This window comes from Zeus faber (genome assembly GCF_960531495.2).
Source record: "Zeus faber genome assembly, chromosome: 2".
Taxonomy (NCBI): Eukaryota; Metazoa; Chordata; class Actinopteri; order Zeiformes; family Zeidae; genus Zeus; species Zeus faber.
This window is the reverse complement of record NC_137189.1, coordinates 13,720,672-13,748,498: the sequence shown is the minus strand read 5'-3', so window position 1 is coordinate 13,748,498 and position 27,827 is coordinate 13,720,672. Positions and strand designations below refer to the sequence as shown.

At 42.8% G+C, this 27,827-nt stretch overlaps 1 protein-coding gene across 4 annotated transcripts in view; it reads left to right on the top strand.

Annotated features, from left to right (window-relative positions):
- The window catches only part of daam1b (dishevelled associated activator of morphogenesis 1b), a 47,187-nt gene that overhangs the window by 8,211 nt on the left and 11,149 nt on the right, over positions 1-27,827 (top strand). The window contains exons 2-16 of one of the 4 annotated variants that reach the window (XM_080024067.1): positions 13,721-14,016; positions 16,559-16,648; positions 20,779-20,850; positions 21,558-21,652; positions 21,751-22,084; positions 22,175-22,285; positions 22,378-22,481; positions 23,204-23,270; positions 23,403-23,520; positions 24,287-24,425; positions 24,808-24,866; positions 24,979-25,166; positions 25,660-25,953; positions 26,043-26,150; positions 27,386-27,415. In XM_080024067.1, the coding sequence (XP_079880193.1) occupies positions 13,834-14,016; positions 16,559-16,648; positions 20,779-20,850; positions 21,558-21,652; positions 21,751-22,084; positions 22,175-22,285; positions 22,378-22,481; positions 23,204-23,270; positions 23,403-23,520; positions 24,287-24,425; positions 24,808-24,866; positions 24,979-25,166; positions 25,660-25,953; positions 26,043-26,150; positions 27,386-27,415 (1,992 nt within the window). In that variant the 5' untranslated portion in view covers positions 13,721-13,833. Of the gene's footprint in view, positions 1-13,720; positions 14,017-16,558; positions 16,649-20,778; positions 20,851-21,557; positions 21,653-21,750; positions 22,085-22,174; positions 22,286-22,377; positions 22,482-23,203; positions 23,271-23,402; positions 23,521-24,286; positions 24,426-24,807; positions 24,867-24,978; positions 25,167-25,653; positions 25,954-26,042; positions 26,151-27,385; positions 27,416-27,827 lie in introns of all 4 variants that reach the window. The other 3 variants (XM_080024066.1, XM_080024069.1, XM_080024068.1) reach the window with 3 other exon arrangements.

The window sequence follows — 27,827 nt, the reverse complement described above, 5'->3', positions numbered from 1 at the left end:
GAGCTCCATTTGGCAGCATGCCTTTTGAAGTTCAAGAAGCAGTCTCTTACATATCGCAGAAGTTGAGGTCAGATCAATTGAGTGCTCTGCTTGGAAACAAACATAGGTCAATAGTTCCTAGAAGGCAGCTTTACTTTGTTCTGAATTATTGATTTCACATCATTTTGTCTTTGTCTATATCTGTCTTATTTATGCAGAGTTTGTTTTATTAGTAGCTTTTGCTAGGGGCCTTCTAGAATGAAATAGGAATATGTGAGTTTTGGTTCAGCCTTAAAAGAGTAAATATATTTCTGTTATGCATGTGTTCCTCTGGATGCTGTTGCCTTTGTTGGTGGCGGGGTCCGCCTTTCCCGACAAGAATGCATCAATTGGACTGTATGCTATTGCATGCAAGATGGAGTTAATGTGCAAGTGGAGTTCCAATTGCCCATCCCAACCTGCTATACCTCTCTTTAATATTTATCAGAAAACACTTACCATAACGCCATCCTTTAGTTCAAAAGGCCTTATAGTTTATGTTCCAAGGAGGAAGCAGAGTATGCTAGCATAGCAATGCTATTTTAATATAAAAGGCTCAGTCTCACATGATTAAATAAATCTTAAGTCAAGGAATAAACCTCCATTCAGCATTATAAATTACTTAATTGTTTGTTAAGATGACCAACAATGAAATGGCACTTTTAAAAAGCTTCCTCCGACGTTGTTTGGGCCCCTTGTCGGCGGCCTGAGCATTGGTTGTTTCTACCTGGATGGTGCCTCCAGGGTGCCTGGTTTCTACCGATGCCAGCCCCCTTTCTCAGCCGAACAGCCCAGAGAGCAGGACTCTCCATGGGAACAGGACCTGTCTGTTATTCCAGCTGCAGGACATTCTTTTCAGAGGCAGCTACCCAGGACTGGGTGACTTTGAGTGTTATCCATTCATGACCACATCAGCTCCAATCATGAGCGACCCACCCGTTGTGTAAGGGAGCTATTTGTCACACAAATTCAAAACTGCGATCAAGAGGAACTCCAACAAACTGAACGAAAAGTTCTCAGTCGCCCTGTTTGGACAATGTGTTTCACTGTTTTGGCTACCTTTTGTTACCTTTTTTTATCTCTTGCCTAAGTTTGATCCAGGGGATAACCCGGAATCTGGCAAAACGTCAGGCTATGATGTTGACTTACTAGCTCAAAGTGTACACAGCATTTTGGCTTTCGGTTTGACTCACTGCTGTGGAATTGAATCACAGGATACTGGTGGAAGCTGATTGACTCAGAATGGCAATTTATTTGTCCACGCCTAAAAACCAGTAGATCCAGATAATGGATGGCTGAGGACGTATGAGCCGGGCTATCTAGCTGTCCACATCTGCCCGGGAATGAACAGGTTTCCTGTTGAACCTTAAGCAACAAAACACGCACATATTGTTATGTGCATTAATTCAGAGAGCGATGCATATTATTTTAACCCTCCATGTGCTTCTAGAAATTGTATAATATGACATTTTCTATTGAGCAAGGACTTTTACCTTTTCATAAATGAGAATATGGGTTTATTGGGTCTCTTAAATGATGATATATCATTGTAAAACCAGTCAATTTGTCTATTTAATAAGAGTTGCAATTGGTCTGTTTTTCTCTATAGACAGCTGGTTTGTTTCTCTCTCGTATAGAAAGTCAAAAAGATATAGTTGTGTCACAAACGTTAAGCCCAGCGTTTATACAACAGGTCCTCAGACTGGACAATATCTTAACATGACTTCACTTATTCAATTAAAGTTAATCGCTCTGAGTTCTTGGTAAACTCACTTGGTGCTGGGGGCTGACCACAATGACTAAAATAGTTCTGACAAAATGGAATCATCGCCCTTGATGTGGCCGGGGTTAAATGTTAACAGAGAGGCCAAACTGACTCATTTCACTTCCAGCATGTGCCCTTCTACGAGGCTTTTAATTTGATTTGAAATACCGCTTTGGTTAGAAGTCTGGAGACAAAAAATAATTACTGAATCTTTTGATGCATGAATTGTGGCAAATGGCTGCATAAAGTCTTGACATTACAGGTTATGGGACATTTTGGGGTTTATTCAGTCAGAAAAAAATCATTGTTTTACTGCAGTATAGTAATTTATACAGATGCAGGATTTAAGGAGACTATAAACAAATGTTACCGCAGGCCGTCAAAAACATTATATTGTTTATCGTTTTCTGTTAATGCACTGGAAATGTAGTTTAAATAAACAGGAGAGCAGATATCTTGTGTGGGATGTAACTGAACCTCTGTATTGTCTTCGGCGTTAACCGTCGCTGCTTATTTATTATTCTTTTACGAGAGTAGAGGAGGAGAGGGCTGCGTCTTATCTCTTTAGAAAGTAACATATTATCGTGTGATATGAACGCTTCATATCCAGGTCAGTTCACACACCTGTGAGTAAAGCATATAAACGAGAAACTTTGTGCTTACCTGATAATCTCAGCACAACCATTATAACAATAAGCACTGGGTAGTTGTCAACAATGAAGCAAGCAACACTGATCACGGATTCAGGATTATCCTTCGCCAAAGGGAAAGCAGCACTGCAACTTCACGTGCATATCGCACAGTAACGTCACTGCGAACGCAAACAATTGATCGCAATTCGCAAGGAAGCACATTTCTGTCAATTATAAAGATCCATCTTGATAAGTTTTGTTTCGGTAAAAGTATTCCTAAAGATAGTAGGTGTTCTTCATGCACCGATTCTTCTTCGTGGAGGCGGGCCTTACTTTGCACGAGGGCCGCCATGACGTGCAGAAGCTGTCAATCTCCAAGACAACTGACGGATTCCCTCACAGAGATATTAAGGTTACATATTATTTGGATAGGATCCCCTTGCAGAAACGTCATGAATGTAAGTCATTTTATCATTGTAAATGTCCTTACATTTAAGTAAATTAGCACCATTTGATAATACAACAGTGTGGTGATATAAGTTAATTCTGGAAAAAAAGGACATGAAGGTGGATGGCAGGATTGTAATGGGGAGAAGGGAGGCAGTGGGAAGATGCGTCGGTTGGAGGCACAGACCTTTGGGATTGTTGTAGTATTTGTGTTATGTGATTTTACTGTATATGGGTAGTTGTTGATATAATATATTTTTTGTTCAATAAATGTCAGTAATTGTTTAAGATTATACTTTTATGTTCAATAAAAGTGCATTTTCCCTAAATTGAGACACCTCATATGTAAGCTAGACAGACATTTGCCCTGCTCATTACTGTGCACAAATGTACTGTATGTACTTAGGCATCAAGAGCCCTTCTAGTGCCGGCAGACACATAGAACCCTCCCGGCAGGCATTGTAAGCGCACAATAAAAAACAAAAAACATGCTTCACCTCCGCTGCTTCAACTCCATCCTAGGGGAAACACTGGGTCTCTGCTCGGTTTTATATCACCTGTACTTGCTTGTGTACTTGGCACCACTGTCACACTTTCTGTCTCTCTGTCTCTTCTCTCGCTCCCTCACTGAGGTAGACGCAGCCTCGCACCTTTTTTGTGTTTTTCGCCACAGCTTTCTAAACAAACCCCTTCTCCAAACAAACCCTCAACACGTTGGTCGAGGGAGGGGAGGGGAGGGGGAGGGGACCGCTGGGCGGCGGCCGGGCCCCGGCTGCATCCTATTAGAGTTGGGAGTGTTGAAAAGGGGCGTGGCCCGGAGGCAGTAACATCTGTGCCTGTCCTCTCTGCCCCCACAGCATTCAGAGAGAGAGAGAGATAGCAGGAAGGGAGTGGATGCAAGGCAGAGGCTTCATTCAAGATCTACACCACAGTTCATGTTAAATGCCGAATTCGGCTTTTTATCAGCTTCAGGGGGGGAAAAAACTGCACCCAACCGGAGTATCTTTTAGGTGTTTCACCTTTTCTTTTTCCTTCCCCTGTGACTGACAACAAAGATTTTTGCTGCCGAGGTACATATTTGTGGTTTCAACCCTGGGCCAGGTCCCCTGAATGGGTTTGGATTATACCTTGCGAAGGAGATGCTCTATCATTTGCTCAGTGTGAGCAGCGCTGCTTTTTTTTTCTGCCAACCGTGCGAAAAGCGGTGGATGCTGCAGTGAGTGGCGGCTGTAAAGGGAATGCCCACTCAGGTACACCAGAGCGCTCCTTCCCAGACGGGGTAAGCACAGCTGAATGAATCATGTCTATTCTTACCCTGTAATCAAATGAGCGCTGGAAACCAGTCCTCGCTTTAGGGAGCCCTGGCCGGTAATCTGCCGATTGGAATGTCTGAATGGACTGCATGTGACCGTCGGAGAGGTCCATCCTACCTGCTGCTGTCCATTTTCTGTCTTCCCCCCCCTTTATTCCTTTTCTTCTGCATGTTTGGTGTGGCGTGTGAAGGAGGAGGCTCTGGCTGGATTTTATCACTCAGTGTGATACGGAGCGAATTCCGCTCGCTGAGACGTCGCCGATTGTGTCATGTCTGTCTAATGAGGAGGTGTTGGTGTGGAGAGCAGGGTTGCCGTAGGAACGGTGGGGGAGGAGGGGGGGGATGACTCTGGTCTGGGCCTCGGGCGAATTTCACGGGGAGAGAGTTGTCCTGTGTGTATGCGGGGAATGCCCCGTAATGACAAGGCTGCGCAGGAGATGTGAGGAGATGGTGGTGGAGGAAAACTGCACTGACGCACACTTATGTGTGTACACACACACACACACACACACACACTGCTACCTCCCACCAACTTCTCCCACTGGCTGTTATCAGACTGTGTGGTAGAGAGAGGGGGGGGGTGACATACTCGTCTCATGGGGGTAGTGGTGATAATAAGGTCAATGGAAGGAAAGTCACCTTGAGCAGGGGGAGGTAACCGCTTTCAGCTTTTTCCCCTCTCTTGTATAGATAATCTTGGACTCTCCCCCTTGACAGCAAGTGTGCTTGTATTGTATTGCATCCAAACACAATATTGTCTAGACTGATGGCCCCAAAGATGGAACGCAATTCTTTTTAATCCGCCCTGATTGCACTACGCTGCGGGTGATCTGCCGCTGTGGGATGGCAAGCGAGATTCTCTCTCTTTTCAACCCCCCCCCTCATTCAGCCACCACAAACCCCTTAATCCCTAATGGTTTCCTCCACTTGTTTTTATTCTCTTATATTAGAGGGACAATCCTGTTTTCTACCGACTAAACATGCGCGGCAGATTAAAAAAGAGAGGTAATGTTCGGGAGAAGGGGCTTACATTACCCACCCAGGGCTTCAGCGCGGTTGCCCGTTGCTCCGGTTACCATGGCAACTGAGTCAGGGGTAGGGATTTGGAAGCGCAGACTGCAGGGCAGAGACTCCTGCGTGTGATGTGAGTGAAAAAACTCTACACCCATGATTGACATACCTTCAAAATAACTTGCGCATGATGGTAGTAGAGAGTATTTATGTTCTTGATTTTGACAGGTTGACGGCTAACTGTAAGGCATAGAGGGAGTTACGATTATTACTCCTTGATAAATGTTCCCTTTACGTCCTTTGTATCCAAAGTCCAAGTAAGCAGTTTTCCAAAGTTGACTGGGCTTTGTTTTGTTTTTTTTCCATTTCCCATGCTATCTTAAGGAAAAAAGATAGCTATGTGAAGGAAAATGATGTTGCCTGGATGCTTTATCAGAAATGCAGGCGTGGTTTAGGATGATTCACATTGGCGTTAATAACACCAGTGACTCCCTCCCTTGTCTGCGTAAATCTACAAGTCAAATATATTGACTCCACATGACCTTTGAGTAGATATTATTAAGATTATGAAATGCTGTGTTTATACAGTATGTTGCCATAACGAGTGGTGAAACGGCCACGATCCAACACGTTTCGCTGTTTAATGTTCCACTGATAATAGCCAATGAGAACATCGGGGCATGCAGGATTTTACTAATTTACTAACTTTTGAAAGCACCATAACCACAAAAATATAATGATACAGTAATGTCCTGAAGTAGAGAACACCCTTGGTAATTAATGACTTGAGGCAAAAGGTTGGGTTAGTGTCCTAAGGTGGGTGAGGCACCCAAATCTTGACATCTGTGCTGGAGCGTAAACTTAATCCCTTTTTCTGTCTGGATTTTCTCTAGTTGGGAGCAGCAAGTAAAGGTGTAATTGTTTTTTCGTTTTTTTTTTTCTTAACCTAAACTGACATTTTTTTGGATCTTGGCCAGATAGCTAAAAAAAAATTACTGGGCTCTAATGTGCAGAGCATATTGTCACATGTTAAGTACTTTTCTACGTTGCCCTGCGTCTAACCTCGATTCAGAGGGTTGACCCAGGGAAGAATGTCAACATGTTAAAAAGTAGGGGGTAGCACAGAATCTGTACGCAGAACAAGTTTGACAACCCTGCCTGAGGAAAGAGCAGCAGCTTTTTAACCTGACGTTTAATCTTTGTCCTCCCTACATTTCAGTCTGACACTCCCCAATTCTAAATTTACATTTTTGCTCGCCCTTGCGTTCAGCGGATTTAAAGGGGAACGCCACTAAATTTGAACCTGTCCCAAGGAGGCACAGTTTTGTCTGTATTATTTTCCGGTAATCAAATAAACTAACAGGAGAAAAGCCTTATTTTTATGCAGCAGTTACCTGAATTGAATGCAAAGGTTGAAACAAATATGGTATCGCTCCTCGCATATCCGGCTTCCAGCCTTGCCTTAGGAAAAAGAGCTGCACAAAAAAGAAGACAAGAAAAAGACAATGTTCCACAGTGACTGTTTCCCAATCAGAGCACTTAATCTACCAAGCCGTGCTTTATCAACAAGAGATCCGCCCAAGCTTCTGTGTTGGAAAGGGTTCTGATGGATAAACAACACATTTTCTCGGGCTATCCAACACATTAACACCTTCGTTGTCATGATTGAATTATCACAAGCACTTTAACGACGGCACTGTGAGAGTTAAAGGCTGAGAAAACGCATCAGTAGACAGACCTATGTAATGGCACTCCTGATATGTTTAGCACACAGTATGTGGCTCCATCCTGCTACACTATTTTATTAACCTGCGCCAAAAGAAAATGCTTGAGATGGGTGTGGATGGTGATGTAAGGCCTGTCCATAACATAATACATTGTCATGATGGCTTAAATGTGTTAGTCATGATCATCAGTCATCATCAGTCTCTGTAAAGCATAACTGAGTTTATTTGTTTTAAGAAAGATTATGGAAAATATGCAATTTTGATTACCTTATGTGCCACGAACGAGGGGAGTTGTTATTGATCCTCTAAGTTCAGTTGCAGGTAATACATTTATGGCTGGGCCTTAAAAGACAAGCAATACACTGCTTTCATACTTAGTAGTAGAGGTGTTCTTGCTTATTTCTTGCCTAGTACGTTTTATAAATATTAGGAGTTAGCCTAGATTGATGTCAGAGCTACCTGCCATTTCCCTTTAGCAGAACAACACTCCTCCACTAATTGACACAATCTGCCAAGGTGCACTCGGTTACACATTTAGTCTCACAGCCAACTTGCTGACAGATGGAGGAACGTAGCCAATCTGTTCAGATGGAGAGATAGTTTCTCCTGAGCGTCCGTCTGTCTATCTCGTCATCTCTTTCTCTGGGCCGTCTCTGTGTCTCTGTCGGATAATCCTGTAATCTGAGGAGAGATCTTCTGTGCTACTTCCATGAGCACCCAGGGCCCTTAGTCATGTGACCTGTGCATATGCCCTAAGACCCACATGTGGATAAATGCTCCAGGATGGATATGGTTCTGCCAGAGATTAACCAGTTTCAGGATGGAGGGCAGTGTGGCGGTTTTCTCTTGCTTGACTAACCTGCGATGATTGATTTTAATCTCCTCTTTACTTGACAGTCTGCATTTCTGTCATGGCCCAGTTTATCTTCCACCATGTGTCAAAGTATGTGGATGCTTTGCTCATTGTGGTTTGAAACGGCAGCTAATGGTGCCATTAATAATATCTATAATCATGATCTTTATGTTTAGTTGTTAAGTTTAGTTTCACTGAGGTTTTACTGCTTTTCTAAACGGGAGAAAGCCAATCACTTTGTTCATATATATATTAAATCTGGATCTGTTATTGGAGCAGTCAAAATAAACAAACTAATATTTAGTAAGACCATTACTCTAGATATGTTTCTTCTACAGTTTCTGTTCAATAACTGCAGCAAATTAAAAGTTTCACAGCCCAAACAAGCGTGCAAATGAGTGTTCATTTATTTTCAGTGGAGTAGCGCTACAGCCAGAGTAATTTGATGTCATCACAGACTTGCCTTGCCTTGTTAGGAGCAATTCATCATCATGTATTACCAAACCAGTAGATCATCAAGTCAAGATCTAGAGATCTAAAGTCTAAGAACTACACTCTTCTGCAAATATAATTACATGAACATGACAGCGTGCAGATGTAAATAAGAGCCACTCTAAGAAACTGGACAGTATGAAACTGAACGGGCCTCATTGCTCTGCAAATGTGACCCATAGAATAAAATTTCATCTGCATGCAAATCTAAGCCAAATCCTAAATCAGAAAAGAAGATTAAATGGCCGTCCACCAAATGCTTCGCTGGTGCGCCTATAACACAACTGGAGCTATACGCATTTGTGGGCCGAGTGGGTATGAGAGTCCATGAGTAAATGTCCTGACATTTAAAAGGTGGAAGGCAGTTATTTACACATCAATCGCACAAGTTTGATCCCCTTTCAAATTGATGTATATGTTCTTTAGTAGACCTATAAGATTCAATATGTTCAAGTGAGTGGAGATATTACCCCTCGAACTGTCCTGCCATTCTGCTTTGCTCAATTCCCACCTTGGAAGAACTTTTAAGCTCTGTCGTCTTATAGCTAACTAATGTGTGGGCCCCAAAGGCTCACTTGATATCGTAGTTGTAGATATTGAAAATTTGAAAGGACCTGTAGTTGCCAAATTCTGCCGAGGAATGCCATCTGGTAGAGAAGGAGGCATTTCACACATCTGTTCCTAATACATTACTGTCCACTGTGTATTGTCTCCAAGGTTGAATTCTGTATTGGTTATAGCAATGGTTCTGTTTAGTTGATCACTCATTAGACTATGTTGGTTTACTTCAAAGTAGAATCCAGGGCATACCAGGATGGTTCATTAGCCGTCAGGCTACAACCGGGTCTCAGTATTGATGAATATCCAGAATACTAAATGTGATACCAAGACATACAGTATCTAACTTGTGAGATATTAAAGAACAATTGTCTAAATCTATACCATTCAGTAAAGATGTGATCAATACTCATTATCAGGCAATACTAAATGTTCAGGATTCAGATAGCATAGAAGAACAACGTTTTGGGAAAAGAGTCGAGAAAAAGGTGAGAAAGAAGCAGATGAAACGGATCAGCCGTTCCACTTGCTTTGTTCACATGTTCCAAGAACGTAAGGGCTTCTCTGTTTAGTTTTGGGTGCTCTTCCTTGCTTCTGTCTTCCCTCCAGCAGACCTGTCAGAGAAGCAGGTTAAATAGAGCGGTTCGTGGCGCCATGCACCGGCTCACACTCACTTTACAAACACTAGGATTTTTCTTACAATTTGGAGGCAGGCCAGGTCACCAGCCAAACCACATGGTCAAGAAACAACGAGGCCATCCACGGATGGAAATCTCCTGGAGACAAAGACAGAAGTGTCTCCCCGTGTGTGGGTCGGCGGGTTTTATTGTCAGATCCTTGTGAATGAATGAATGGGAATGAAACAGATTTGCCCAGTACAGTAAACAGCAGCCTGCAAGAGAAATGGTGTGCATTCAAATAAATCTTGCGAGTAAAATTAAAACCTCCAGGCACTAAAATCAAGGTTAATTCCATGAAAAACGGACTAGAAAGTAAAATGTTTAGCAGTTATTGTCTTACACAGACTACATTTGGCAAACTAAGGTACATAACAAACAGGCTTGCAGTGGACCATCAACCATCCATTTAAATTGTATTTGCCTGCCTGTTTACAATGATTTCCCACATGAAATCCATAACATTGCTGGATAAAAAATATCCGGCAAAGGCAGTAGGTCATTCACACATTCGTCTCCTTTATGGAGAACTTCCATATGGAGTCTGTTCCTACATTAGATGACTGTTACAGATACATTACGTAATGGGTTAGGTTTAATACGTTATGTCCAGTGTAGATGCGATGGTTTGGACAATCTGTCGGCAATAGCCGTATAATCTGAATTGGTTTATTTTTATTCCTGCCATTCAGAGACCAGCGCTTCAGTTTCCACCTCCCAGTCTCCCCGCCCCTCCCGGACGGACTCTGTACCCTCTGCTGACGGAGCTGGGGACAGAGCCCTTGTCCCCGGACGCAATAACCTGAACCCAATGTTATTAAATCAGTTTGATCATTTTCAACCTGTCCTACACTCTCTGCCTCCGGAGAAGGAACTTACTCCACCCGTTCTGCCTCTCCCTGTCTGCTCATTCCCTTTTTGGCTCCGTGCTCCGGGTGCAGTCGATGGGCAGGCGAAGCTCTTGTGCCCGATGTCACCGCACTGAAACCACTTTATACTTCACAAAGTGACCTACATCATCCATTGCCCCTATCCATCCCTAATGTCTTGGATCAGAGTGGCATTTTTAAGAAACATGAAAACCTGTCTCTGTAGAGACTGGACATTTCATTTAATTTTCAGTTTCTCGTTTTTGCAGCGGAGCACCAGGGATCGGATCGGACTTGCCATTTTTCCGAATGTTTTATGATAAAATGATACGAGGTCAAGAGTGGAGAAATTTACCGAACAAATTTTACAGAACATCAACACCGGCTCCTTTTCCCATATTACGCCAATATTGAGCATTATCAGTGGATTTACGGCTTTCAGTGCAAACGGAAAAGGGCTATGGTGTATTTGTGGGTCTTCTGTGTATTAAAGCAACATGAGAATTACAGTAAACAGGGATCACTGTGTGGATTGTAAGTTGACAGCACGAGGTGTTGTTGTATGGAAGCTGTTCAGGGTCACAAGGCATGCCTGACTATGATTGGAATGTCCTCCTGTTCTGACAGGCCTTTGTCACAGCACACTTGGAAACTTGACCCTCAGATAGAGATGTTTCTGGGCCATTGTCGGAGCACTGGGGCTTGTATATCTTTGTACCCGCTATTCCCCCATATGGCAGAATCACGGCCCATCCGCCGGTTCCTGCACTTGGACGGGGATCAGAGCTGGCTTTGAGAATTTACACAGTTTACAGCTACCATTAGCTAATGGAAGAGATGGGTGCAGTTTTCTGGACTAATATGGTCAAAGAGGACATTGTAAAGCCTCCCTCCCTTCACATTGGAATAGTTGGTGAATGGGAAGCCAAGCAGCTGCTGTTGAGGCCTCTGGTCGTCTATTTGGAAAAGTCAAGGATGTGTCAAAATAAACACAATTCAATTTGTTATGGAGCGGTTAGTAGCTGTGTACGTTAATCAACGTTTGGCCATTGGGCAGCCTGGACCACACATCCCTAACTAATGCATACAGGGGCTTTTCTATATTTTTAGGGGCTTTAGGGGCTATACTAGGTGCTGTATTTGAAGCTGTACATTTGTATACTGTTTACTATACTACAGCTACCACCTGTACTATTTGTGTACTAGACATTAGCTATTGAGCCTTGCCTTGACAAGAGGTGTGCAAACACCTTAACCTTGTTCCTCAAAATCCAACAATGTTCCAATATATTCCATTTTAGTACACCTCTTGCCAGTACAGTTTACACAAGCCTTTAGATAAGCCTTTTTTTGATGACACAAAGACATATTGTTATTGGCACACAGGGTCAATTCACTTACAGACTATTCCACAAATACAACTACACTGACAGATAAAACAAATGTGTTGCCACATTGAACACCAAGCAATTTCTAATTTCTTTTAGTTTTACTGCAGACTTTCCAAAGCAACAAGCGTGTAGCTGCTATTAAAATGAAAGGGTTAATTTATTTCCACCCATACCTCATTAAAATGTCTCACAAAGACCTTAGTGAAAATGGATAGCTCTCAGCATCAGATACCATGTATGCAAGTGGTCCCAAAACACGGTAGTCCTATCTTATCCATTTCACTGTTAAAATCAATTATTGTAATAAATTTTAACTCTCCGTATTGAAGTGGTCAGTAGAAATGTGGTCTGTGTGACTGTAATTCAAGACAACAGTTTAATCGAACTTACCTATCCAGGCCTGGATTGTTTTTTTGAATGTTGGCTTTGTTTGCGATACACTGAAGTAACAGTGAGATTCCAGATTAAATATAGAATGTGACAAACAGCTCCCTGGGAAAAGTCTCTATCCAAAATCAGGTGAGGGGAATACACACATACGTACTAGCTGCTGCAAGTGGATTATTTGCCAAAACACAGTTTCAGCAGTTTGTGATGAAAGGCACAAGTGACCTCCTGGTTATCTGTGCTATTTTCCTTTTACCCTTTTATCATTCCTCGCCTAACCAGCGGGTCAGTGTTCCCACACCGCAGCCCTTTCAACTCCCACAGATATTTTCGAGGTTAACTACTGAACCCTGAACCAAAGCTTCACGTTTCAATTCCAATTTATCTTTAACAAATTCTCCACTGGCCTGTTAATCATACACGATCTGCTTCAGTTTTAACCGCATAGTGTGTTGCTTTCTCTTCTGCAGCAAAAATGTCTATCATTGTGTTAATGTGTAATAGTTGTAAACTGACTTGGCTCTCAAAACCGTTCTCTGCTCAAAAACCTTGTAAACACAAGAAAACAGGAGTACAAAGCGAACAATAGGATTTGGGGGAAATTTGCCACCGATGCCGACTGCATGTTGTAATACACTCAACCCTCTCCAGAAATGCGGTGCATTTGGAACAGCTGTGCTCACTGGAGAGCCGCGAGGGTAAGGCAGGGCTGTTGCTGCAATAGCACACATTTCCCCAGTGACAACTGGCAAAACAGCTGTTGGGAGAGCGCGTCATCCAAGCGTGTTTTGTTTTACCTGATGAGTCTGGGGGTGACGGCGGTGGCGATCAGGATGACAAAGATCAGTGATCATTGAACGTCATCAAAGTTGGGTTTTCACACCTGTTTGCCTGCATCATAAAATTGCACGAGCCATCTGTGTCATTCATCGATAAAGAATAAAATAAAACAACTCTACCGCTGTAAATCGACACTTTTAATCAGTACTTATTAGTTCTCGAGAGGAAAATTTGATGCTCCTTTGCGTTTGTGAAGGAAAGGAGGAGAATGAGAGTCTGAATTCACTAATCCAGACAAATTGAAGTGTCTGTTTCAAGCACCACCCCTTTCTCTTTGTCCAACACTCTAAACTGTGTAATTAAAACCTATGCATGCGGCCACTGAAATGGCACAGCACATTTCATCTGAATTATAAATTATAATGGCGTCGCCCTCAACTGAAGTAGAATGACAAATTATAAGTCGGGGAACTCAACGCTATACAACAGTTTACGTTGCCTGGGAGTTAATGTCATCCCCATTTTAAGGAATTGAATAATTGGGCTATTTGTTTGGTTTGACTGCTCGACGTGAAGAATCTCAATCGACTGTCGGGCTTCTGACTGATGATTCGACTTGTCGACTTTCAGGGGACAGCCCCTAATAGCTTCCATTTTAATTTTTTTTTTTTTTTTTTACCCTGACAAAAGCCTTGGCTTTGTTAATAGCGCACTTAGGATTCATTTCTCCTTTGCTTGTTCACCTTTTAAGACTCATCGATTTTTCTTTTCACTTAAATCTCCTTTGTTTTGTCTCCACAGCGCTCTCTGACGGAGGCTGAACGCTGAGGTGGCGGAGGCTGTGAAGAGGCCCCAGGAGAAGCCTCTCCCTTCCCTCCTTCCCTACCCCATCCAGCCAAACGCATCGGACAGCCATGGCCCCTCGAAAGCGCGCCGGAGGCCGAAGCGGCCTCTCCTTCATTTTCTGCTGTTTCAATGGCAACGATCACCCGGAGATCACCTACAGGCTGCGGGAGGACTTTGCCCTCCATGTCATGGAGCCATCGCTGCCCATGCCAGCGCAAGATGAGCTCGACGCCATGTTTGCAGAGTTAGTGGTAAGTCATTTTTGAGCAGAATATTTGGGTGAATTCAAGCTTGAGTGATTAGATCAGTGATGATTTTTCCCAATGGTGAAAAGTTGGTTCTGAAATTTGAGTGTTCAAATATAAATTGTAAAAACATCCATGACTATACGTTCTAATGTATTGTATGCCCTATAAACCTTGCTCTCTCCACCATGAAAATACAATCAATTTAGACAAAAATGGTCGCCAACTGCTAAAACATGCATGGGGAAAAAAAAGTATTTATCGCCTCTTTTAAAGGGATAGAATATATATTATTGAATCAGGTGTGATTTACGGGGGTCTCTGTGGGGAGAAAAGGCTTGGAACCTCTGGATTAGATGTTAGAATAAATAACATCAACTCAAGTAGTGTTTCAGATAACAGTTTTATACTTGGTAAAATCGTCTGAGGAGCTGCATTAATAGGAGTATAGCTGTATACATTAATAGATAATAGCTGTATTTCACTTTGAGTATTAGCTGAATACCTGCTTTCATATTTGTTTAGCTTTTTATAGTGAAGTAAACAATTTCATTCCTTGTTCTGTGTAGTTGATTTATATTATAAGATTATGATAATCGGCCATCTTTAAATCCTGTTTAGAATTCTGTGGAGAAGAAGCATTACGTGTTGACATCTACTGTCAGCTCCTCTGTATTATGACTGCAGTATTACGAGTAGGAAGGGGAATGTGGCCAGGAGGATATTTTTTGTCTAAATGTCACTCTTAATTTGTCCTGCTCTTGTCTTTCTTTCTTACCATTTAGCCCTAATGGGCATCACGGTAATTTAGCCTCGTCATCTTTGCACATCAATAGAGTTCATTGAAAACTTTGGAGTCCGGGCCTCCTCAGTCTGCTAATTGCTTCCTTTTGTCGGGACCTCCCATACTTTATCAAGACATAAAAGAGCAAGTTGAGTGTGACAACAAGGAGCTCCAGTTGCTCTATTTAGAAAAAGAAAATGGCCCCACGTTGTCTTTTCCGCTTAATGAAAGCCCTGTGTGTGCGTAACAAGACAATATGTACTCCAAAAAACAGTTGCGTTGCGGCCACCTGTTTTGTTATCACCAGCTTCACCTAACCTTTAAGCTTGAGATCCCTGTTGAGCTCTGCAAGGGTTTTCAAAGGCTATTTTTACACAAGTTCAGATAAAAAGAAAGGAAGGTGCTCGATTTAATGCTTAATAAACATGCTGCTCATTAAACATCCTCCAACGGGATGTGAGGGGTACTCAGTAGGAAGTACCTGAAAATCAATCAGCCGCACAACCCTTTTAAGACATTTGATCAGCACAAGTATTGATCGGCAGGACATGTGTTTCAACAGGAAACGTCAAAAGGAAAAAATCCCCATAGATAAGCTCTAGTGAAAAACATGTTTTACCCATTTATTCTGTTTATAAAATCTGATTAAGTACAGAGTTTGATCATGTTGATAAAGAATCATTTAATTGGAATATGTTGACATAATGTGCTGTGTCCTTACTTCATATTAATGTGAGGCCTGAGTGTGATTTTACCATCGATTCTCATGATGCTTATTTAGTCTGGCAACTAGTCAGATGAGACGTGTAGACTAGGATATAAATGTGTAACAGCATAATTCCTGCTCTCTGGAAAACTTTCAACCATCCACAGACCTCACCATTGATAAGCTTTTGGCCAAATGTCCCAAATTATATAAAACTATACAACGCTTGTCTCCCGTTGGAAAATGTGACTGAATCATCCGATTATCCGAGCATCCTTTCATGCTCCATCTCCCTGAGAACAATCCAGCCAGCAGCTGCATTAAAGTAAAGACCGCTCAGCTTTATATAAAACTTTGGAATTAGGTTAATGACCGACGGACTGTTGCCTGATACGTTTGAACCACCCTGTGTGAATCCCTCCAGAATGTGTAAACCTTGGCCACCTTTCAGTTAGCAGTTCACAACAGCTCCCCTCGCAAGCCTCCGTGGAGTATCTGTTCTAGATAGTGACCCATGTTGATTCCAGATGTTGTTACCACATGTCACGGGGATAGACCACGCCTTGTCTTTTCCCTATTACTCACATGTCGAAAGCCCGACAGACATCTGATAATTCTCGCTCGAGAGACCCCGGCAATAGCCCACTGATAGTGTGGGGAGACACAGCAAAAAAACATATCTCTAACTCAAAACAGAGCTCTGTTGCAACTACTTTCACAACCAGCTCTTTTGCACTCAAACAGAAAGGGAAACCAATGCATTAATTCAGAGATGTTCTCCGAGAACTTCTGAATTTTAAGCCTTTATCAAGATACATTTTTGATCATTGGGAGTCAACTCTAGTGATTTGGAGGGCTTCAGAATCTTTTAAATTGAGAGAATAACTATAGCTGAGTTGCCAGTATATTTGTCACCTATATATATTTTTCCAATATTAACGTTCACGATAAATATTTTCCTGTCCATCCAGTTATCAGTGAAGTTTGAATAATTGTCAACAATGGTTGTTCTTTGTTTCTCAGCCAACCCCATTTTCTGTGTTTTTCACACCATACAGGATGAGCTTGACCTCTCCGAGAAACACCGGGAAGCCATGTTCGCTCTGCCCACAGAGAAGAAATGGCAGATCTACTGCAGCAAAAAGAAGGTAAAACGGCATCCCAACATCAAACCCCGAGCAGGCCTCTCCCCAGGCAGGCTAATTAAAAATAAACCCGGCCTGTGTTTGTTGAAAATTATTGATCAATGTCCTCACTGGCCGCTCTTTGCATAATCTCTTCAGCGAGTTTGACGTCATTATGCTGAGCTCCATAAAACCCAACAAACCCACAGAGAGAGATATTTGCTCTGTTCCCGCTTTACTCTCCTCGGGACATATGGCTGCAGGTTCATGTTGTCTGCAAGTAAATGGGGGGCAGATGTTTGGCCGGCTCGCCGATGCTCCTATCGTTTGGTGCTTCGGGGGGGGGGAGAGGGGAGGTAGAGTTGAGCGTCCTCTGCATAGCAGTGATAGAAGCCATGGGAGGAGATGACGCTGTGTGACTGTGATGCACAGTTGGTTTGATACTACAGACAAAATGTCCTTATTGGACAAGTGTCTGCTGAATGACTTAATGCAATGTCCTTTCCATTGGCTTCACGAGGAACTGAACATTATGTCATTTTTAAATTTACAGTGTCCTAAGTATGAGGTGATTTCTAAAAAGCCCTGGTATCCATCCATGAGGTTTTCTCAGGCCGTGGCTGGAATAGTATGGACCTGCCATTGATATTTTATAACTTAATAGGTATTATATCCCACAGAGGCTTATTTTAAAGAGCATTTTTGTGTTGGATTTATCTAGCATCATCAACTGATCGTGTTGTGCTGCTGTAAAATGATTTAAGGTGATTATATTAGCTAAACAAAATGAGGCCAGTGTACAGAAAGCAGTGCAAGTGTTTATAATCCGATTATCCAATCACACAGGAAGCAGTAGGAACACTAACTTTATTTATTAGTGCAAATTAATTCAATGATGGATTGCAGGTCTAGAATTAGTATCAGTTCCAGTGGTTTATTATTTTAAATACTCTGTTAGTGATCTGATAGTTCCAGTCAGCTATTCAACCTTACCTCAACTGTAACATTAACATTTTTTCGAACATTTGCAGAGGTCATCGGTGTGAATATACAGTATAGGAGACCCTGCAGATTTTATAAATCGGTTTCCTTGCCTTGTTGTGAACTTGAGGGGAGGGGTTCTGGGATTTTCTGTAAAAGATGAAAAACTGAATGCAAGTTAATTATTTCAACTCGCGAGTTCCTAAAAGCAGCTGTCGGAGTCAGAGAAAATGCGTCACCACGCTTTAACACAAGCACATTCAATCCTAGAAAACATTTGCTCAATTACTAGCAGCATTTCAGTGGTTGCAAGTAATGGTTTCCAAGATTTTTGATGAAGGTTATATTCATATTTTACCTTCAATTTTACCTTTACATTCAACAAGTGAACAACACCAGTGTTCTATAATAAATAATACAGTGTTTGTTATATGTACGGTATGTTTAAATATACAGTATGTTTATGTAACATTGACCCTGATAGCATCTCTCTCTCCCTATATACACACACACACACACACACACACACACACACACACATACACACACCCTTGGTGACTAACTGCTTCAATGTCTTAGCAACGGCTCTGACAGGGCAGGTTGCAATCTAAATATATATATACAAACACTTCATTATGGGCTGTAACCACGCATTCATTTTCTGCTGCACTCGCGGGATGCTTTTCGCTCAAGTCGGCTGTGAGGAGGAGGAGGAGGAGGAGGAGGAGGAGAACGGAGAGAATATAGATGGAGGGGGTTTGGAAATGGAATGCAGGCAGTGCAGCTAAACCTCCTACTTCTGCTGCGTCCCCATTAGCGGCCCCATTAGAACCGGTCTAAGGAGGGCAAACACCCCCGAAGCCCAAAATGTTACCATTTCTGCTGACACTTCCAACTTCTTTATTTAAGTTTTGTCCCTTGTTTGCCGCAAGAGATCCCATTGGGGGGGGGGTTTGGACACTAGTGCATCAACAACGCTGACTCGGCTGCGGCCCAGCTGCGGCCCCGCTAGAGAGGCACAGCTCCCACAGGGCAAACGCACTATCTGAGCCTGGAGAGGAAGAGGCTGTGGCATGGAGGAAGTACTCAGCTGTCCAGAGCAAACAAGGAAGCTTCCCATCCACAGGTGCCGCTTTTGTGTTCGGTGCGATGAAGGTGCACCTCCGGTTCGAAGGTTTCTCTCAACGTTTCCGTCGCAGGGTTTGCTTTGGCCGGCCACCTCGCTGGATGAAACGCTGGAGAGAATGAATCTTTTTGCTTCCTGTTTATGCTCTTCTCCCCCCGGGACATCTGAAAATCATTTTTTAGTTTTCTACAGGTTTATTTCTTTGGTCGATTTCACCGTGGGTGGATTTACGCATCTTTCCTTCTCCGGAAAATCTCCTCTAAAATTACCTTGACTGGGTCCTTCAAGTTACAGCCTTTAAAGCCGACTGACATTCTGAATAAATGACTAAATCCGCTTTTTAATAAGAACCCAGCACCCCTCCGTCCCCTGAATGGTCTCTTTGATGCATTTCCTCCCCTCATGCACTGAGCTAGTTCCAGGTACTGGCAGGTCAATTTGGCACAGTGTGCGTGGAGAACAGCAGGATCGGCCGTTTCTGTCTCTCGGTCGCTGCGAGATCCCTGCGAAGCGGCCAAGCCTCCGCAGGCTGCGTTATTAACTGCTGCCCAATTAGTTTCTGATGGTCACAGCTCGCTTGTGCTTAATGGACCAAGAGTTTAAATGAAAAGCTGGGAGCCTTTTTATACACTAGTCAAGGTCAGTGTCAGTTCATTCTCTTTCCACTGTATTCCCAGAGAGGTAGAAGCTCCACGTCAGTAGTAGAAACCTCTGCATTTCTTCTTGTAATAAAAATGGACACGTCACAGGATTTCTCTGGGCATAAGTCAATCCCATGTCCCTAATCCACAGTTTTAAACATTCATTTGCTAATCTCCAATAGTTATCTCAAGACGCTGTGCTCTTGGCGAGCTGGAGCGGCGATTAAATATCCTCTTCTCATCACTTCCTCCGACTTGTGTTTGTGTTTGGTGAAGTTGGGAGTTGGAAGGGAAAATAGGCTGCCTGATCTGTGTCGCCCTACTTTAACTCCCTGCTCCATTTATTCCGCTCCCAGCTATTTATGTGCCGCAACCCCTGTCCCCACGTGTGCTCATATTTGTCGGCATCCATGTTGGTCTCAGTTAGGGTGTGACTGATCTATCGCACATTGGATATATCAGACCGATTTTGGCGTTTTATTAGGTATCTGATATCGGCCTGTCAATGTCATAAACCTCGTAGGGGTAGGCGGTATACTAACTTTTTACAGTATATCGATATATTTTCAAACGAGATATAGGATGAGAGAATTCCGTTCATATCAATATAGTTTGATGTTGCGTTATTTTTGTCAGAAGCGATTTCCGCTCTGCGGAGCTGTGTTTTTGTGAAAAAGAAATGTGTGAAAAGGAAAGTAATCTGCTCAGAGACTGATTGATCTGATTATAGCTGTCATGCACTCTTATTTTGAAAATGCAATTTTATTTTCATTGCACGTTCTTTTTATCAAAATGAAATTAAAGTGAATTCTTAATTTAAAGGCAGTAATGTAGCCTGGAATTATTATTACACTTTTTTTTTTTTTTTTAATTTTCTTTGCCATAGAGAATTTTGAATTGAATGGTATTGACACAACATATCGGTATCAGCAGCCTCAGTCTAACAAATATCAGTGTCGGCCCTTAAAAACCCATAATAGGTCAAACACTAGTCTAAGTTAATAATGATATGAAGATTAATACTCTACTACCGCTGGGTCCTCGGAGGCCGCCTACTGTGATACATGACAATAAAAACACAAGATGTTGTTCCCACACAAGGCTGTACAGCGTCTTTGCCTCCTGCATGACAGATGCTGTGCACTCCTCCTATCTAGCACATCCCTCAAGCCGCGAGTGTTCCCATAACCGTGTTATTCTGCCCTGCGCTGCTTTCAAAACGCATTATCTCATTCAATTCCTTGGATGACGGCCTCGCTGTTGCATCCCCTTAGTTATCCTTCCTTTTTCTTTGTACTCTGTAACACTGCACCTTACAAACAACACACTCAGGTGAAATTATTGCAATGACCTGTTATAAATGATCCTTTGTTTCTGTTGGAAACACTTTTATTTGTCTCTTACAGGAACAAGAGGAAAACGACAGTGCAACCAACTGGCCTGAGTACTACATCGATCAGCTCAATTCAATGGCAGCTGTAAGTCCCAAAACAAAGCAACTTACAAAATATGTGAAATGTTTGTGCTGCAACCTTCACCTTCGCTTGAAGTCTATTCATAAAAATCAATTTGCTTTGAAACGGTCTCTTTGTATCTCCAGTATCAATTATATATTATAACAATAAATTCTAATCTACATGTCAAACTTAACTGTTGCCATCAAGCTGCAAAATGAGGTCAAAGATTGTTTGATTTGTCTAAATTAAATATGACCAAAATATCTTGCTTATTGACATAATTTTGTTTGCAGAATGTCTCCGTATCTTGTGATCTCAGTAGGTCAAGTGACCCTTAGACTCAAACGCTTATATTTCTGTTATTGTACAGAGCTTTTTTGTCACGCCGTCAACCCATGACTCATTGGGGCCTTTTTGTTTTTGTTATATTACTTAAGTAATTTCACTTTTGTTGTTCAGCTGACTATCAACAAGTAAACTGCCTTTTCTGAATCAAGCGTTCAAGTGCTCTTTGACAGTTAGCAGGGCTGAGAAAAGAAGACAAGCTTTTTCTGTTCATCTGGGGTCATAACTTGGGTTTGTTACGGTTTAATTATTGAACACGTGCCGTTGAATCGTCATCTTAGACTAATTGAGTGAGAACTAAAAATGGCATTCTGAAATTGATCGGATCAGAATGGTATGCAGTGGTTTCTCGATCGATTGTTGCTGTCTCCTTGGTTGAACAGAGGAAGACGCTCATCGCTCTGGAGAAGGAGGATGAAGAGGAGAGGAACAAAACCATCGAGAGTTTGAAGACTGCTCTGCGGACTCAGCCTATGAGGTGTCCAGAATCATGTTCACTTATACACAGTGTGTTTACGGATGTACAATGTATATTTTTCGCGGTTTGGCTAAACCGTGTCGAATCATCCCCATCAGGTTTGTGACGCGCTTCATCGACGTGGACGGCCTGACGTGCATCCTCAACTTCCTCAAGAGCATGGACTATGAGACCACCGAGTCCCAGATCCACACGTCCCTGATCGGCTGCATCAAAGCCCTGATGAACAACTCGCAGGGCCGCGCCCACGTGCTCTCGCACTCGGAGAGCATCAACATCATCGCCCAGAGCCTGGCCACGGAGAACATTAAGACCAAGGTGGCCGTGCTGGAGATCATGGGCGCCGTGTGCCTGGTGCCCGGCGGCCACAAGAAGATCCTGGAGGCCATGCTGCACTACCAGCGCTTCGCCTGCGAGAGGACACGCTTCCAGGTGGGCGGGCGACCACTACAGCCGGGGAAGAATGGACGGAAGAATTATATTGCAATGGTTTAAAGCTTAAACTGTAAATTCACTCATCAGACGCTTTTAAACGACCTGGACCGGAGCACCGGGCGGTACAGGGATGAGGTCAACCTGAAGACGGCCATCATGTCCTTCATCAACGCTGTGCTCAGTCAAGGCGCTGGAGAGGTAGGGAACCGCTCACGTCAGACTATCTACGTCTATATTTTTACCACTTTGGCTCTAAAATCCACAATTTCCCCATTCATTTTCCCATTTAGACGAGTTTGGAGTTCCGTATCCACCTGCGATACGAGTTCCTGATGCTGGGAATTCAGCCTGTGATCGATAAACTACGCTTACATGAAAACGCCACGTTAGACAGGTACAGAATGAAGTACCTTCCAGTTCCAAGCAAAGACCTTTCTAGTTACTCCTCTAAATGCTTCTAGATCCGGCGTGACGTTTTTTAAATCTCGTATAAACCAAATGCAAAATTTAAACCATCCCACATTGAAACCATGAGTTGTTAGCAATAAGTAGTACTTTATGGACTATGAGTAGAATTTTTGTTTTACTAAGTGTGTACAATGACTGAGTGTTACATTGATCATCATACTTGAACCCATGAACCCAGTAACATTATCTACAGGTATTGTGACGTTTAACTTTCTTTACTGTAGTTGTTTAGCTGTAAGACTTCAGATTTGGGGGCAGGACTCACCTCCTCTTTCATGTCACCGCCGGTGGAACACAATCCCAGATGCTCCCCCGAGGGCCCTTTTTGTTATCAGGAATAATGGCTGTTTTTTTTTTTCCCAACATAGAGGTTTTTATTCTTGGGTTGTTTTTTTTTTTTTGCAGCTCATCTAATTTTACATGACTCAGGAGGCTCGTGTTTCATGTTCTGTGTGTTTGATGTGGTCTGGTCTTTTTTTAAACCACCCGTCTGACTTGAGGGTCTGCATCTCCCTCCGTCAAAACCGGGATTGAGAAAGAAAATGAATGAAATGGTGAACCTATGAAATGACATGATGATGTTTGTTCACGTTGGCAAGATAACTGTCACATCTCATCTGTTTGCATGTCTCCCCCCTCGTCTCTCAGGCATTTAGACTATTTTGAAATGCTGCGGAATGAGGACGAGCTGGCTCTGTCACGACGTTTCGAATCGGTAAAGCACCACAACTCACTTTCTCCGTAGTCTCGCTGTCCTGGTTTGGTTTGCCCCTGGTGCTTTCACTGAGTTATTAATTTCTACCCCCCCCCCCACACACACACACACACACACACTTTTCTGTTCCAGGTGCATATAGACACCAAAAGTGCCACGCAGGTTTTCGATCTCATCCGCAAGAGGATGAATCACACAGACGCATACCCGCACTTTATGTCCGTGCTGCACCACTGTCTCCTCATGCCACGTAAGTGTGTATGGTGTGCACGTGGGAGGTCAAGACTCAAGTTTACTGTGAAGCTTTCTTTCTTTCTTCCTTTCTTTCTTTCTCGTAACATGCACTCAGCATGTTAACGTTTTGTCCATATGCTCTTCAGAGGCTCCACATGTGAGACTGGAAATGTTTCTGAAATTATCTCTTTCTTTCACACTCATTTTCCCTCCCCTTCTTTCTTTCTTCCTCCACCCAACACTTTCCTTTCTTTCTTCCTTTACTTTGCACTCTTTCTTTCTTTCTCTATTTTGGACTCTCTCCCTCTACTTTACACTCCTTTGCACACTTTCCGTCTTTCTCTTCCTCATCTTTACACCCTCCTTTCTCTTTGCTCTACTTTATTTCTTTCATTCTCCCTTTACTTTGCATTCTTTCTTTCTTCCTCTACTTTACACTTTCCTATCTGCTTTGCAAGCTTTTTTTCTTTCTTTCCTTTGCATTCATCTTTCTTTCTCTGCTTTTCACTCCTTTCTTTCCTCTACTTTGCTCTCATTCTTTGTCTTTTGTTCGCCACTTCACTCTCTTTTCTCTACTTTGCACTAATTCCTTTCTTTCTGTCTTTCTCTTTCTTCCTGTACTATCATTTAATTTCTTTATTTATTACATCCTCTACGTTACACTTTTCTTTCTCTACTTTGCACTCTTTTTCCTTTGTTCCTCCCTTTGTTCTTTCTTCCATCCTCTACTTTGCACTCTTTCTTTCTTTCCTTCCTCACTTCCATCCTCTCCCTCCCCCCAGACAAGCGCAGTGGGAACACGGTGCAGTACTGGCTGCTGCTGGACCGCATCGTGCAGCAGATGGTCCTGCAGAACGACAAAGGTCACGACCCCGACGTCACACCCCTGGAGAACTTCAACGTGAAGAACGTCGTGCGGATGTGAGCGCTCCGTCATTACCCAGAACCAATGGAAGAGTGAAAGATCAATTAGTTAATGCTGGCTGTACCTTCCTGCAATGGAAAAACCCTGTTGTACTGTTTTAGCTCAGTAACGGTTCAACAAAAATGCTGGGAACAAACAATTGGCAAATATTTGTCTATTTCTTCCAAATCTCGCTCTGACTCAATGACTTTCATAACTGCTGGCACTTTGGGAGTGATTGAATGGCTATATAAATGCAAAACATTTGTCAATCATATTTAATTCCACCAAAGATGGTGGAACGGCCTAACACGAGCTAAAATGACATCAGGATTTGAAATCTGCTCTGGCATCGCTGGTCGTCTTATTGCTGAACGTGTCGTGTCTTCCTCCTTCAAGGCTGGTGAATGAAAACGAAGTCAAACAATGGAAAGAGCAGGCTGAGAAAATGAGGAAAGGTACCATTCCAATAAAAAAATGTCAAAGTTGGCATCCATTCACAAACTTTTTTTTTTCTCAAGTTCCCTGATCAACCTCCACTTATTTTTTTATTTTTTCTCCAAATCTCAGAGCACCATGAGTTGCAGCAGAAGTTCGAGAAGAAAGAACGCGAATGTGACGCCAAGACCCAGGAGAAGGAAGACATGATGCAGACGCTCAACAAGATGAAAGAGAAGCTGGAGAAGGAGAGCACGGAGCACAAGAACGTCAAGCAGCAAGTGGCGGAGCTCAGCGCCCGCCTGCACGAGCTCAGCACCGTACGTCCACAAAAACAATTATTTTACACTGGAGTTTGTGCAGTTGGAGAAGGGAAAGAGTGTTGCAAAAAAGCTTTTGTTCTGATAACGAAGTCGATAACCACATCGATCAGAGTCAAACCCTGATGTTTAACAACAGCATATTGTAAATGAACCTTTTATACAGCTTAGGTATACTGTAGTTAATAACTACTTTAAAAGCTAATTGCATATAAATACACAAACCAAGCTTCATGCCCTTAAACCTTTTTTTGTGGCAAACTCAATTGAACATTTTTATTTCATCTCTATTATGTTTCCAGTCTTTATAAATTGTAAATTATATAAATTATAAATTGAGTTGCATGGGAGTTTAGCTGTGAACAGGACATTCAATGATTCTGGTTAGAACAGGCCAGATTAAAGTGTTAAAGAGCATATTTATTCATTGTTATTTATTCTTTATTTCTATACTTATTTATTCTGTTTCTTTCCTCCCTTTCTCCAGAGACAGGTTGCCGTGGTTCCCGGTGGCCCCCCGCTGGTGCCCGGCCCCCCCGGCGGACCCCTGTCTCCGCCCCCGCTGCCATTCAGGCTGGTGCCCCCTCCTCCCCCGCCGCCGGGGGGCATGGTGGCGCCACCTCCGCCTCCCCCACCCCCGGGTGGCCCCCCGCCTCCACCCGGGCTCCCGCCGTTCGGAGGGATCCCGGCCCCGCCGGGCGCTCCCCTCGGCCCGTCCCTGAAGAAGAAGAGTGTCCCACAGCCGGCCAACCCGCTCAAGTCCTTCAACTGGTCCAAACTGGCTGAGGTGAGGCTAGAAAGCCATTATCAAGACTCAACTTCAAACTTTTTGGTTCGTTTTTGGTGCATTTTTTAACACCCCCCACCCCCACGCAGAATAAACTGGAGGGAACCGTTTGGATGGACGTGGACGACTGTAAGGTTTTCAAAATCCTGGACCTTGACGACATTGAGAAGACCTTCTCCGCCTACCAAAGACAGCAGGTACTGGGTGGTGGCATTGAGCGGGTTTCTACTCTTTTCTTTCCCTACAGCGTTAGGGAGGACTCACTGAACCCTTGTTTATTTTTCCCCCCAATCAGACCGGCTTGCGATACTTGCTTCAGGCCTGGGCGGCTTTCAACGTGTCTAAAAATAACTCCTTCTTAATCACATTTTAATTGAAAAATCTGAACCTGAATCTAGGTGATTGGGATCAGAATGGCTGCATACCTGTTGCTCGTTGCTTGGTCTGACGAGCAGCAGGTAAAATCCCCATCCCCCACACACACTCAGGGGAGCATGTGTCATGACACAGGCGCCTATCTTGACAATAATAAGGAAAACTGGGATGTTTTGTATTTTGGACACCTTGAAACATTGCTTTGAGCTCACCAGCATGTCTGTGACAAATAAAGGTCGATCACATAGTGGCTGTACAATTGTGATGTTTGTGCAATCGCTAATGCTACTAAAAGACAGTCATGATATCATCAATGATGCCAGTTTTTGTGTTTGTTTTGGTTGAGATGACTAAAGAAATATACAGTGCATGAGAATGACCTATCTACTGTTTGCAATTAATTCTGGTACTGAACATGTATGACCATCACTATAACACTTCAGCAGAAAGGAATAAATCTGTCTTGTTATACTTAATATATATTAAAAAGTGCTAACAGTCATCAGACCAATAGAGAACTAAGATTCAAAAGATGAGTTTCATTCAGGTGATTTGAGGACATCTCTGAAGCCAATCATATAATAAGAATATAAGAAATATTTATGTTAACAACATGCAAAAAGCTCCATAAGGTAGCTGTGGTGTTTGGGGAGTAACATTATTGACTGAGACTATATTTTCATTGATCGTATTAAACCTTTGCGATCGACCAGTGACTCTGCAAAGTCTTCAAAGCAGATCCTCTGTGTTGGCCTGATGACTAAGGCATCGAATTCAAGACGTGACCAAAACCAAAACCAGACACAACTTGCTGAGCTGCATTTTTAGCCGTGCGCCGAGCATGTGCGCCATTAGCAAGTTGTATCGTCCTCGATCCGGAGCCACGGTGACGCACGTCCCATCACTTCCTGTTCCTTTGTCACTTCAGTACTGATCGAGCTTGTTTTATTGCAGTGTGATTTTATTTTTTTTTTTTTTATGGGCTGCGTTCAACATAACTGCTTGACTTATGCTAATGAGTGCCCACCTCTTCCTTGCTTCCTTGCTTGCATTTTAGGACTTCTTTACGGTCAATAACAGCAAACAGGTGAGTGCGCTATACAAACCACATCAGTCCTACAGAGAGCACAGTCTGCGTCATGTTTCATGTTATGAGGTCTGTTCACATATTTCATTAGATTTCCGTGTAGTTCATCTGGACGATTTTCGTGTTCGACTTTAATCCAATTCAGAGACACATGGCATGGCCGTCTGCTCTGTTTTGAGATTTGCAACATAACATGCGATTTATAACGCATGAAAATATGCGTATGGAAACGGAAGTCAGCGCCAAATTTACAATCGGGGACATTTTTATATCATCTGTTGTACTGGTCGTCTTTGTTTGCACTGATAAATGTATGAAGCCTCCTGTGTGACTGTGGTGTGATTCTGCTTTGCCTTTATAATGTATCTTCCTTTAAGGTTTTGGGCCTTTTTTTCTGTTTTGAAAATCAAAT